At 34.9% G+C, this 14,870-nt stretch overlaps 1 protein-coding gene across 1 annotated transcript; it reads right to left on the minus strand.

The window, feature by feature from the left end:
• Positions 1-5,239: 5,239 nt before the first annotated feature.
• On the minus strand, positions 5,240-7,189 carry FLRT3 (fibronectin leucine rich transmembrane protein 3). Its single transcript, XM_007946381.2, has one exon. It carries the CDS (start codon positions 7,187-7,189, stop codon positions 5,240-5,242), a length of 1,950 nt encoding a protein of 649 aa, XP_007944572.1.
• Positions 7,190-14,870: the final 7,681 nt, after the last annotated feature.

Genomic DNA, 14,870 nt, shown 5'->3' on the forward strand with positions numbered 1-14,870 from the left:
GTCCCTCTGGGTAGCTGGCTGTGACCAAGCCATGACCACAACCTTGCCCCTTGTCAGCTCTACTATACACCTGGGAATTCTGATCATTCCCGTAAACTTATAGGACCATTGTCTGCCAACCCTAGCTATGTTCTTGGATACACTCCCCATTTCATAGACATACCTAATCATTTAGCCTGTCCACCCATCTATCCACCCATATACCCATGTTTGCCTTCACTGACAACGTAGTATTGTATGTCTTTGCACTACTTTGACTTAATTGATATTTGTTCCCTAAGGATAACACCTTCCCTGTTACCTGTTCTATCTTCGTAACTAATTGATGAAACTAGGGTAGGGAAGTGGTGGGGAATATCAGTAGAGAGTCTCAAAAATATTTTCTCCACCTCTGAAAGACCACTCACTTCCTTTCTATGTTTCTGTCTCCATTATTTTAAACCTTTCTTGAAGAGTTATGTTTTATATCCTCATCATCTAGTTCCTTCATCTTCTCCCTCCTCTTCATCATTAGGACATCACCCATCTTACTCAGGACCTGTCTTACAAACCTTTCCTTTATCTTAGCCCATTTTTCCTTTTATCTCAGAAACTTTGCCTTCCTAAAACTGCAATCTCTCAGTCACCTTAAAATCACAGCCATGACTTGGATCTCACCTCTTGTTCATTTCAATTTTCCCTTCTGTTAAAGATGCTCCCTGCCCTCAATACAGATTCACTATCTCTATACCACGTCTTATTCCTGAGATAAATAAATCTCCCTCCTGGTTATTCATTTCCTTTTTATCTATCTTGTTCCTTCTCATTGCCAATCCAGCCCTATCTTCTTCAAGAAGTACTCTTAATCATTGCCTTGATGGCACAAATGGGTAAATGCTCAGCTGCTACCCTCATTCCCATCTTCCCGAGAGACACTACAGAGGGAGAAAATAAAAATGCTTTAAACCTAAGGTGGTATTAATATTTATCATCTAATTTGAGTCACTTAGTAGAGTTAAAGAGAGCACTATTAGTCATTAGCTGATGTAAAACCAATACTGTGCATATAACCCTGTGTCATTAAGTAGATTCCAACTCATAGCAACACCCATTGGGTTTCCAAGGCTGTAAATCTTTGCATAAGTAGATTGCATCATCCTCCTCCCACAGAGCAGCATGTGGGTTTCAACTGCAGACCTTCTGGTTAGTAGCCAATTGCCTTACCAATATAGTCACCTATTTAAACCCAATATGTATAAATATGCTAAAATCTGCTTTGTCTCACCAGTACTCTACTGAGCATGTGCACCATCTTCAACTCCTGCCCTAGCCTCAGTTTTCAATTCCTAGAAATTCTACCTTTGTTTTCTCTTTTGAGTTAGACTTTTTTCACCCTCCCCCCACTACTTCACCCCATTCCACACACCTTTATTTTCTCTTGTCTGGAAAAGTCCATGGTTTTCTAACTGGTCTTCTTGCTCTCGATTTTTCCTCTTCTGTCATGCAGTATTTTTTATTACTATAAAATATTCCTGAAGTGCTTTTTATACAATACAGATTTTTCAGCTTGGAATTCAACACACTTCAAAACATGACATAAAAACCTTTTCAGCTTTACCTTCTTTATGGACTTTGTATGTGAGCTGGACTATTGGGTTTTCCTTCAGACACCTCCTGGATAAGTGGACCTCAACACTAGTATAAATCAGAATCACCTTTGGAATTTTTTAAAAATATAAATATCCAGCTTTAACCTGAGAGTTTTTAATTTAGAAGGTGTGTACTGAGGCTTGGTCATAAAAACCTCTCCATATGATTCTAACCAAAATCAGGATTGGTATGAAACATTGCCCCTTTTTTCCTATTTCCATGGCTTTATTCACTATTTCCTCTCCATGGACAGTATCTGCTTTTCTTACTTTCTCTTATATCCTGCTGTATCCTAGTCCTAATTTTACCCCCTTCATGAAATTTTTCTTGGTCAGTCCAAACACATGTACTTGATTCTTCCTCTGTACTACAGTATCAGTAAACATTCACAAGGTATTATGTTTATGCCTTGCAACCTCTAGAAAGTACACTTCTTGATGGCAAGACATCTGCTGTTTTTCACATAGAAGCCACACAGTAAAGATCACTAGGTTAAGGTTATTTGTAGAGAACTTTGAAGTTTTTAAGAAAATGAGTGATAAACGTTAGTTTCTGTTTTTTATTATTTTAACCAAAAGTTCAAAAACAAGAAGTATAGTGGTTGTATTATAAGACTATGCAAAATTAAGACTTGCTAATATGCTAAGTAGGAGAAAGGAATTAGAATTTTAAATGGCATTAGGTTGGGCAATCTACTTTCGTAGTGATTGTTGTTGTTATATGCCATCAAGTTGGACTGCCTCAGAAACCCAAGGAGGGGTTGCTATGAGTCAGATCTGACTCGACAGCACATAACAACAACATAGTTTTCAGCAGCAGATGAGGTAACATTGAAGTAAATTTAGTGGTGGATTTATTCCTTTAACACATATGCTTCAGGTACTTTAGAGCATGTAGGTCTCTTTGAATTCCTTATGAAAACTGTCATGTTGACTTGTAGCTATAAAATGTACTTTAGTCAGAAACTGTAGTTAGTAAACCAGAGTATTTTACTAGTTCCTTTGGCATGGGGGAATACTTTCAATAAATCGACATTGCTGAATGCTAGAGCACGGTGTTGTTTTTAATAGGGAACGAGAGTGTAAGTGCAGTGATTTAATACAGTCACAAGTGGCTGCATCTAAAAATTATTTTTGATTTTTGTCAAACATTCAGCAAGAGAATACTTGTTTCCCTTTTTTATAGCTTCTCCAGTTATATTCTATGTGCTCTATACTCAGGATTGGATTTTTTTCCTATCATTTTCTCTATTTATATCTGATGCAGAGTTTTATTTCATCAATAAAAATTGTGAAGTTTTAGTTTGGGACATAAGGAAATGTGACTGATTTATTTAGTACCTTTAAGGCAGTTGCTTGTCTTGAAATTCTATTGAGTACACACACACACACACACACACATATATATATATATATATATATATATATATATATATTCTAGTTAGCAGTCAAATGCCTTAGGCACCATGCCACCAGAACTACATATGTATGTATGTGTTGTATCTGTGTATACATATACATATGTGTATATATATACACACACACACACACACATATATATATGTATATAGTCAATTGTAGATATCACTTTGTCAGTAGAGTAGTAAAGCAGAGGTATTTGAATGAACCTGGGACGACCTGGCTAACATATTTTGTAGAATGTTATAGTTTTCATGCACATTATTTCATTTAATCCTCACAACAACCCTGTGAGGTAGATAGTATTAATCCTCCCATTTTACAGATAAGGAGGCTGAGCTAAGGGGTAAATGGTTTCTTTTTAAATACATACCTAGTAAGTAATAGAACTGAAATTTCAAATCCTCAGGACAATCTGCACTACCCAAAAGCAATTTTTAAAATGTTAATTTTTCAAAGAACACCTTACAAAATATTGGTCAGGACAATAGCAGAAGTGCACATATAGGGAAAAATCATGAAACTCCTTCTATAGAGTAAATTAGTAAATATGAGTTGCTCCAAAGACATGTTAGGAAAATGAACTTACACATGAAACACTAAACTCTTTGAAGTAAAATGATACACAAGCTCAAGATATTGCTATTTTTTATTTGTATTCAACTTTTATTTTTATGCCTAGAAAAATACATGGGGTGCTTAGGACTAATGTGCTGGGAAATTTGCTGCTTGAGTGATAGTAATCCCGAAAAAGCAAGCACAATTATTCTGTCCTTTTTTTTTTTTAAGTTTTATTCAGCAATAAGACCATAATTTTTCATATTTAAGGAAGTATGAAAAATTTGTCGAGTTTTAAAAGCTGAATACATGTAGCATTGGATCAAGGCACATACAAGACTGGCCAAAGGGCGTACAATGCACTTTGGTTTTTTGTTGAAAAAATAATAATCGTGGCAACAGAAAAGTGATGTGGCTTTTAAACAAGTAATAACTTACAATTCAGTTGGAAGCTAGAAAGAAATGTTACATTTCAAATTCATTATGTAATATCTAGAAATTTGTGATAGTAATGGGCAGTATTCTTCATCATTATGAAAGTAAATTGAAGATTTATGTACAGTGTGAAAACATTTCACATATACCAGATCTAAATTTGACTTCTAGTATTTCTTTTTCTTTTAAATCTTCACTTGTTTCAAGTACAACTTTCTCTGGATTTCTGAAGGAAATTGCTCATGCTTTATGGTACCTTTTAAAAATGTATAATTTTTTGATGTCCTTTCTGATGAAAACATCATACATACTAACAATTATGTTTGTTTAGGATTCATTTTTCAAAAATCAGGATGGTGTAAGTAAAACCAAAATGCAATTCTTGTATTTGTATTCATTATACTATGCATGTCTAAGTTTTTATGTTTTTCTAAGTATACATTTTCCCACTGAACTTGGAAACACACTTACATTATTGTTTTTGTGAAGTCTTTTGTTCTCAAAGCTTTGTTAAAAAATGGTTCCAGACTTCACATTCATTTTATGCCAGCTGATGTATTCAGTTCAGAAGACAATACTTACTTCCTTATGGATATTTAATTTGCTTACAGCAAAAATGAAGATATGCAGCAAGGTTGATATTGCCCATTACTTCACAAAGTTTGATTTATTGAATACCACTGGGATAATACAAATTTAATAATTGAAACACTATTTTATAACTATTTTTGAAATTTAATTTCTCTTTCAGCTGTTTTATTGTTTGTTTTTTACATTTTATTAATACCAAAGTGAAAAATGGCCTGTGCTTATACTACAAGGATCTCAAGTGAACGCAGTCCTGATTGTTCAACACAGCAAGAAAATTCACTTTCACAGTCAACAAGTCATCTTACTCAGTAGAACACAAAAGTAAATAGTTTGTAACTTCAATATTTGCAAGGAAAATACAGTACAAATTACTAAAAAATACTAAAATATAGAATTGTGTTCAGGCATCTCCACTACTTCAATCGCAGCAGTAACCTGAAATTTGAAACTTTTAATAAAAAGTTCTTAAATATAAATTATATGGCAAATGTACAGTACATTGCTTTTTTCAGTCTTTTTTTACCAGTGTTTGCAGTAGAACAGGGATCCTGCCATCACATCCCTCAGGTTTACAAAAGCTAAAACAGTCTGCTGTGAGTCCTTCAGCATCATGAGTGTGAGTGATCTGAGTCTGGAATACCACTGTCTCTGTAGCTTCGGTTACTACTGCTTTCACTGTGGTTGTTTTTGTACAGATTCATTCCATTAGGAGGAAATATGGTATGTATTACAAACTCCTCCTTTGAGATTGGTTCATTGCTTATTGGTAACATCTGAAAAGAAGTCTCCCTGATTTCCAGGATAGAGTTGTCTTTCTTAGTGCCAGCTTCTGCATAGTCGTCCTTTCTCCTCCTCCCTTTGCTGTATGCACAGTTCCTTGAGAAAAGCGAGCCATTCCTATGAACATACCAACACACTAAAGCAAGAAAGGCAATGGTCACCAGGGCCACAGCCCCACCAATAATGGCAGCCAAAGGTAAATTGGGGTTTTTATAAGGTTCTTTCTCTTGTTCTCGATTGAGGGTGGTTGTAGGGTTGTACATTCGAAGGGGTGCAGTTTCAGTCTCAATACAAACAGGAGTTTCATCAAATAGGTAGAGGTTACTGGTTTCCATGGGAACCATGCATACTCGATAGGGCGAATCAGGCTCGAGGGCTGTGATCAAGTATTCACTGCGATCCCCTGTTACTATTGTTTCTGTTATAGATCCAAATGCTGGGCTGTGGCCCAGTTTGAGCCAGCTGAGTCTTAAAGCAGTCATGGGTAGGGCAAGTTTCCAAGAGATATGAATTGTCTCAGAGGTGACAGATTTCATAGTAATTATAATTGTTTTTTTTGCTGGACTCCCTGTGGTTCGCTGATCCTTAGCGAGCTTGGGGTTCTTAATGTCTGGCTGTTTGGTCACTGGTGCTGGCCACTGTCCTTGAGCAGGATACCCTGTGTTGGGTAATACAGTGATTATCTGAATGGTGCTTACAACCCCACTGTCCTTACAATCAAACAGTTCCACGTTAAGGTCCTTGATAGCCATCCCTCGGACTTTTTCTGGGGCTTGGCACATAAGCCCACGCACATTGACTTTCACAGGTAGTGACTGCAACCAGTCACGTACCCATTTCATCTTGCACCCACAATACCAGGGATTGTTGCGAAGAATCAGTTGGGTTATATTGTCCAAATCATCAAAGATACCCTGAGGTAAATTACTTAGGTTATTATTGGACATATCAAGTCGATACAGCTGCCTTAGATAAGAAAAAGCATTTCGGGGCACCCGATTGATATGATTATCTTGAAGATGAAGCTTCCTCAGGTTTGTGCCTGGAAGGTTTACTGGTGCAGCAGTCAGGGAATTTCGCACTAGTGATAATTCTGTTAAGTTGACTAGGTTGAAGAAAACTTTGTCACCTAAGCCATGGTTGTTCAAAAGGTTTCCATCTAAAACCAAGCGTTTTAGGCTAGTAAGACCTTGAAGAGATGGTGATGAAATAGTGGATATACGATTATCATCCAAGCGTAGCTCTTCTATAGTCCTAGGCAAACCCCAGGGGATTGTGCTAAGGTGATTTCGGGACAGGAAAAGCAGTCGGAGATAGTTGCTGTCTCGGAATGCCCCCTCTTCAATGCTAACAGCAGAGACGGAGTTATCATCTAAATGTAATTCTTCCAGATATGGTATTTTTGAAAGTGAATCATAAGTGATTGTCCTTATGTTATTCTCTTGCAAATGTAACTCTTTTACGTACTTTGGGAGATTGGTAGGAAATTCATCTAAACTGTTGTGGTACAGGTATATTCTTTCTACTTTCTGCAAGTTTTTCAAATCTGAGGGAATCCCAGCATTATTTATTTGGTTGTTCTGAAGGTAGAGAGTTGTAGCATCCTCTGGTATTCCAGATGGGATGGATGTCAGAAAGCGGTCATTACAGTAAATGAAACCTGCATCACAGCGACACACAGATGGACAGGATTTGGCCATGACTGATAGAGGTGCCACCTGAAGAAACAGCCCAATTTTAGTCCCCATGAGGAAGATGCTCCAGGCTGGGCTGATCATGGTCAGCTGTGTTGAGTTCTTTACACAAGGTAGCTTCTATTACAGCAGAGCCCTAAAATGGAACAAACAGAAAAAGACAGAAAACTATCAGTCTAGCATACTGAAAATAGTATTTAAAACGGCCATGGAAGCTAAAATCATCTATAATCATTTTAAAATATTTTAGAATCTCTTTTTATTTTTTGTTACTTAAGATATACTGCTAGCTAATAATGGATACAATAATAAATATCCTTTCCTCAAATATTTCTGGTATATAAATTAAGAAGTAGCAGGTCCTGAATCAATTTCATTTTGAAATATCTAAGTTTTTTTGAGTATTCTAAAGTGTTTTCCTTACATCTTATACCAATTTTGTAGCTCGTTACTGACCAAGCTAATCAGATTTCTATTTTTCTTAATACTCACAATGAATAGACACTCATAAGAAGATGATTTGTTGTATCTTCAGATAATAATTTTACTGTTCTTAGAAAGCACATTTTGATGTCTGCCTTTTGTTAGGTAAAAGACAATACAGATGCAGAAATATGTAACAAAAATCTGTTCTCGTACTAGTTATTCAGGAATAGTGGCCTACTGCTTGAGATTCTGGATCCCAGTAAAGCCAACTATTTGCTTTGGTTATTAATGTTACTTCTTTTTCTTTGATTATTAATATTAAACAGCTTCAAAGGGGTATTTCTAGAAAAAAATTTAGAACTCCTTTTTTCATCTACTTTAGGGAAAGGATCACATAGCTAATACATCCAGCTAATCTAAGTGGAAGATTCCAATTTATGTTTAAATATTTCTCCTTTTTTTTTTCCTACATACTCATTCTGCTCTGGTGTAAGAGCTTTATCCACATATTTCATTATAATCCATCTCATAACGTGTTTTCAAAATGCATTTATCATTCTTCAAGTTCTAAGCTAGAACAACATGATTCAGCTTTCCATGGCTGGCGAATTATAGATTTATATGATTTATTGTATAATAAAATATTTTCTGTACTCTTAGGTATTAATTTAATTAGCCTTTATAATTTCAGGCATGGAAATAAAACACTTTAATATATTTCCTACCTTATTGAACGATGTAGTAAATTTTGCATGGGTGAATATCCAATATGCGTATATTATTTTCTTGGTGAGGGGCTGGGACTTACACACTCTTGTTAAATCCTTGGAAATGTTCTTCGCTGTTTTTCAAGTAATCTTATGCCGTACACACCTCCAGATCAGGCTCACTGTTGTCAACGGATATTCCAGCTGGAGTTCAGCTTGGTGGGCAAGCTCATTAAAGTGGGGGCCAGAAACAACTCAGCTTCCTGTTACTATGTAGGGCATATGGCTTCCTATATATATATGTTTTTTCTTTCTTTCTTTCTTTCTGATAGAGTTTCTGGGTGAAGCTTCACTTAATTCCCTTAGTGGAAATCGCCCTTTTTGAAATTCTTATTGGCTCTTCTGTGCAATACAGTCAGAGAGAGTAACTTCAGATCCTCATGTAGAAAGCCATTCATGATGCTAAGGCCTGGATAGTAATAAGTTTTTCAGGCAGTTACCCCACCTTTATTCCCATCCAGAATTATCCAAGTAAAAACTTTGTACAGTAGCTACATTCTGAGGTATGATTACCTGCTGTGAAATAGCTATTTCCAGCTTTTGCTTCTTGCTGTTTTCTCAGAATATCTAGTGCAGTCACGTTATGCAAGAACAGGTATTTTTTTTAAGAGGTAAAGAAAACGTAATTCAGATATTCTTCATGAAAAAAGGGAAGCATACTAGATTTCCTTTATATTTTTCTTCCTTAATATATACAGAGTTTGAGAATCTCCTGTGAAAAATAAAAGGTTTTAATGAAGTATAAATAATTAACTTTAATATATTGAAGATATTTTCTAGCAATTTAATTTCAATTTTTTCTTTAAGCAACACACCCTTCATCATAGTAGTTGGTTGAAAGGCATAGGTTGACTTCTTCGTTCTTATGCTTCCCTTTTACTATATAAATACGGTAGAAGCAAAATTTGGGATTGTCACCAGATAACTTGTATTACTTAGTGATTGTCAGGGTCACTTTAAATTAAACATTGAAGCAAAGCTTCGTTCAAGACTCGGTAAGTCCTTTCTAAGAGCTTTCAAATTGAGGCCAATCTTTAAAAGCTTACTTTAAATCTTAGGTATAAAATGATAAACTATTTTTTAAAAAAAAGTATATGTCAAATAAGCAAGCAAATACATGACAAGATTTTTGACTGAAATGCCATAGTAATAGTAATTGTTAGACATTTCAGAACACGGTTTTGCAAAGTCATACAATCTACAATTTAAAAAGTTGAAAAGAGTTTGCTTTACAAGCATTTCTTTTGACTTTTTCAATGTCCTGTCTTTTTTTTGCCAACCAGCCTCAATTCTTCCATTACAGAAGATGTACACTATCATCTTCTTCCTTAGGGGTGTTTCAGAGCACTAGTTGGCCAAAAATGACACAGACATTCAAGACACCATTAGTTTTTGAGGAGACTGCTATTTTAAATTCTTTTAGCAACTGAACTTAAATAGCCTGTATTTGGAATAAAAAGGATGTTATTTCAATCCACCTCCTTGTAATAACTATTAGGAAAGCATATCAAAACCTGACAGGTCATTTCTGTTTAGGTTCAAATGGGAACACTCCAATTTCCAATAGTGTAGTTTTCATTTCTGAAAGAAGACTTGTGGTAACTAAAGAGATCAGTGATTTTAATAATGACTTTGTTGGCCATTATTCCATACTCATGAAGACTATTTTGGGGGGTGAGAGAGTTGGGTAGGATTCATCATCTGTTATGCAGGGTTACCCACTCAGGTGCTTTGGGTACGCAGGGAACGTTTGGGTATCAGGAAATATTTGATCCTGAAATAAAGACTAAAGTAGAAGCAATTTGCTTCTCCCCCAATTATTACCTAGCATCCAACAAGGATAGCATCTGTTCCAGAATTCAAACACTCTACTGAAAGCGTATGTTAAACAAGGCCAAAAATTTGTGTTTCGGGTTCTCTTTGAAAATTCATTTCCTTTTAGATTGCCACTGGATACCAATCCTGTCTTAGATTTTGGTTAACTGCATTAAGAGAAGGAAACTTAAAAAAATAATAATAAAAAGTGTATTTAGTTTATTATTTTGGCAACCTGAAACAAAAACAGCAGTTAGCAGATGGATAAAGCAATCTCTACTGAATAGAGCGAAGTACCCACAAAGGAAAGTTTAAATAATATATTTTTTAATGTGAGGTTTTACTGTTAAGCTTATAGTGCTTTCTTCATTATTGTTGAGTTTCAGTAGCAGATTTTCCTGAAAACTTTGCTTTCTCAGTGTGTGAAACTAAAAAACCAAGCTGTTGAAATGATTACAGTTACTTTTTAAAGTATCTGCTGTAAATGTTTTTTAAGGTTAAAAATTATTAAGCATATAAAATAATTTGGTTAGGTTTAGAAAACAATAGCTTTGAAAATCACTGCCTTAGAAACTAATTTAAAACCATTATGAAATTAACAACCGAGAACCTGCTTAAAATGTTACCAATATAGTAAAGTATATCTCATATTCCAGGAATACCCATGAGGCAGAACACATTCTAAAGGAGTGATGATGAATCTACTGAATCAGCATTTTAAATTGTTGTTTGTTCCCCGAGTCAGATCAGACTGAATGTGGGCAAGGTGATGAGCATAATAATAACCAGAGAGAAAATATAATTGCCTCTTAGCTTATATCTGAACTATAAATATTTCACCAAATTTGTTTCTATGAATATGTATTAATTTTCACATTTTTAACCCAGAGAAAGAAAACAAAGTCTAAATTGGTGTGAGAAAGAAGGCAGATTAATTTGTTTATTTTTCCTGTTTTACATTTGTGAAACTGCCTCCTCTGATGTTTGATATGCAAACTCACGTTTGCCATAAATACAATAGAGGTGATAATGTGTGACTAACAGGAAGGTTTAAAGATCATTAAGTTCTTGGAAAATGGCATTCTCTTTGCCCTATATCGCAGCAAAATAAAAGGCAAAAATAGAAAAGCAGGTTTCTTTGGCAAGAAGGATACTGTATCAGGAGTGAGGATTTTGCTTGTAGCTCCCACTTTCTTGAAAGCTCAAAACAGTTCACGTTTAATTGTATTTTATATCTTCTTTTCCCCTTTTATAGCTGAAACTATGGTTCAAACCAATTTTTTCAAGGGGGTGTATATTAAAGGCTATAATGATCTGTCCATGGAAAATAAGCAATCCTGACGCTATTCGTAGACATCCCCTCTCTGAGCTGGCTCTATAAATTCAAGAATATAGAGACAGTTAGTTGAGTGTGAATGATAAAAAGAAAAATAACCCCCACCGCCCTGGATACTGTGGCTAGGTTTCCACAACATCAAATTCAGAGCCTTTATGTCTTCATAGGGAGCTCTGGTAGCATAGTGCCTAAGGCACTTGACTGCTAACCAGAAGGCTGGCGGTTCAAACCCACCAGCCACTCCTCGGAAGGAAGGTTGGGCAATCCTGCTTCCGTAGTGATACTGCCTCGGAAACCCAATGAGGGGTCTCTATGAGCCGGGGCCGACTGGACGGCACATAACAACAACAACAACATGTCTTCATAGGCTTGAAAGCCATTACTTCTGAACAAAAAAGAATCCATCTTCTTTAGGAAAAAAGTGTTAATGGGGCTACTTGAGGGAAAAATATAAATACAGCTCTGGTTACTTAATGGAATGTTTTAGATTTTTTAATTACAATTATTACTTATGTACCGAACATTTAAAATTGTAGCAAAAAGAAGAAAAACATAATCAACTTACAGTTGAACCAACATTTTAATAGGGACTTTTCTATTCATTTTATTTTTAAAAAATAAAAATTGGGTTGTACTCTTTTTTTTTTTTTTTTGCATTTTTTGCATTTGCAATCATCAATCAAGTCTATGATAAGCCTCCAATTTATATCCATAGTTTACCTAAGAAAATATGTAAAACATAAAGATGCTATCATTTTGAGATATTTCAGGAAAATATAATTTAAGAAACTGTATTTGAATGAAACCTGATTTTTAATAAAATCAAGAACTTCAAACAATCTACATATTTATATAATTTCTTATTTGTTATTACAATAATTTGGAGGTGGGAATGTTTCAGATGAGAAGGTATTTCTCATGTTTTGACAGGATCACTTAGATTAAGTTAAATGATTGTAGTGCCAAATTTCTAAATCCCTTATTTACTACATGTGGTTTAAATTCATTTTTATTTGACTTCTTTGATCATCACTCATTTTTTTAAAACACTTCAACTGGATATAGGAGTTTTAGTTTATTTTTAATAATTTGCATCAAAGAATTATTTCTCAGTGCTGGGAACTGTTTAAAATGATAAATCTAAACAAGAATAGCATGTAGAACTTTTAATCCAAATTAATTTAATTATTACCTTAAATAAAATCTTTGGGTTGAAAAAACAGATGTTTAATCACATTTATCCAAGTTTGCTAATATTTCTAGGTAAATTGGAATTTTTGCAATCATAATCCAGAGTATTAGGAAAGTAATTTATTTATGAAGGCTTAAACTGCTGCCAGAAATCTCAATAAAATGATCACACTGCGAATACTGTCTTTGCAAGAACAAATGATATTTCAGATAAACTTCGTATATGGTTAAACTAAAAACTGGAGTGCATCAGGTTAGTTGATAGTGACAGCAAAATGCTTTCTAAGCAGCCTGTCTGGTAGTTAAATTTTCCACGATCATCAGATTTCAGGAAAGTTCCAATTCTTTTGTTTAATGCCAGGCAAGCAGAAGGACCTCTAACTCTCCTCTTGAGAGTCATGAAGTCTGAAGGGTTTGCTGAGAGGCACAGAAGCAAGCGTGCCTTTTCAAACTTGGTTTTATCCAGACTATTTTCTAGTCTGAAGGTTTTGTTTCATTTATGGAAAATAGAGAATAAAGGTTCCAAAGCAAAGGACTTTTACTTTCTGTTTATGTTACTGGTTTTTTGCTCCAATAGGTTGTGATAAATGAATCTAATTCTGCTTCATTTATTTTGGCTTGTAAAGTTAAATCAAGCATCCTTGGAACAAAAAGGCAAACTGGCATGTTATCTTCACCATAGTGGATGCTGTTTTCTTTCATACCATTAAAATCAGACTTGAGAAAATGAACAAGGTATTAATTTAAGGGACGGTACAGTTGAAAGGTAGAGAGCTGGGGGGGAAGTTGCTTTAAGTTTGTGATGACATTTGAGCAACTGCAATAAAAACCATGTTTATTTTTGTTAAATCACATTTTCCCCTTGCAAAGCTGAAGTTGTTTTTTTTTTACTGTTTGAGTCCAATTTGGTTGATGTGATTTAAATTTCTAATATTTAAGTTTCCATATAGTAGTTCACATCTACTGTTTTCCAAGCACTGTGCTGGTTGGTGAGAACATCTTACAATCATAAAACACATTGATTTTTCATGTCACAGTAGGGCATTATTGATTTAAACCAGATGAAGAACAAAGTCAACAACACATAAACTGATCAATCCACAGTTCAGTGGCATATTTTAAAAATGGTGTTTAACCAAATGTGGTCTGTGGGTTTTTTTTTCAAAGTTGCCAAGGTAACTTGTGCACAGGTAAAGTGAAAGAATAAAGAACAAAAGCTGTCATTGTCTCATCAAGCGAGAGCAATTTCCCTCTCCTCTTATTTATGCCCAGCAGCACCCATAGAGAAACTTGATTTTGAGGCTAGGAAAAGATAATGCATATGCAAAACAAATGAAATATAGCTATTGCTTAAATTAATTTCCTTCTTTTCTACTTAAAATCTGTTTTCTTTGAGTTTTTGCCCATAGGCAAATCACTATTCTGGAAAATGTTCTTATATACAATATACAAATGACTTAAAAATTAATGTTTTTCAGTGTGATCATTTACCAAATTTAGTGATGTTGCTCTGTATTTTGATTCTGAACAATGTTTTGAAGTGTACATACTTATTTTAGTTCTCAAGAGGAAAAAGGTTGTTTTGGCAGATAAAACCAATCTCTTGGTGAGAAAGTGGTATGTTGACTTTCAGTAAATTTTTTAAATGGAATGTTAGAAGGCGCCGAGAAACATCTTTTTTCATGGCCCGAAGAGACAATTCCGTTTTGAGGATTAATATTGTCGAGAAATTTACTGTAGAGTGTTTGCCCGCTGGGGGGTGGTACACTCTACCAGATCGCCGCTTTCAGGAGCCTCAAGTCAGATGTTGGCTGCTGCTGGCCAGTTTTTCTTCGGTTTAATTACAACAAAGCCTCCTGCTGAGAAGAACAGTGAAGGCCTCTGGGGCAAAAGGTTGGGGGGTGGAGGTTACATGGAGGGAGGAGGGTGAAGGAAGAAGGAATTCCAGCCTTTGAAAAATATACCAAATCTTATTTCCCTCCATGACTTCATTTATGTTGGTTTTCATTTGCCTTAAAAATATATTTATAATGCTTTTTTAATAAACTAGTTTGAATAAAATAATATTTTATTTCTTAAGTTAGCTCTGGATTTTGGGATTAATCACATTCTTTGTTATGTTGCCCACCCACCTTAAAAAAAAGGAGAAAAAGTTGGGATCAACTGATAGGGCAACTCTAAACCAAATATTTTTTTAAATGACCAGATTATAATATTTGAATATTTCATG

This window comes from Orycteropus afer, unplaced genomic scaffold, assembly GCF_000298275.1.
Source record: "Orycteropus afer afer isolate SDZICR_OR568_19922 unplaced genomic scaffold, OryAfe1.0 scaffold00158, whole genome shotgun sequence".
Taxonomy (NCBI): Eukaryota; Metazoa; Chordata; class Mammalia; order Tubulidentata; family Orycteropodidae; genus Orycteropus; species Orycteropus afer.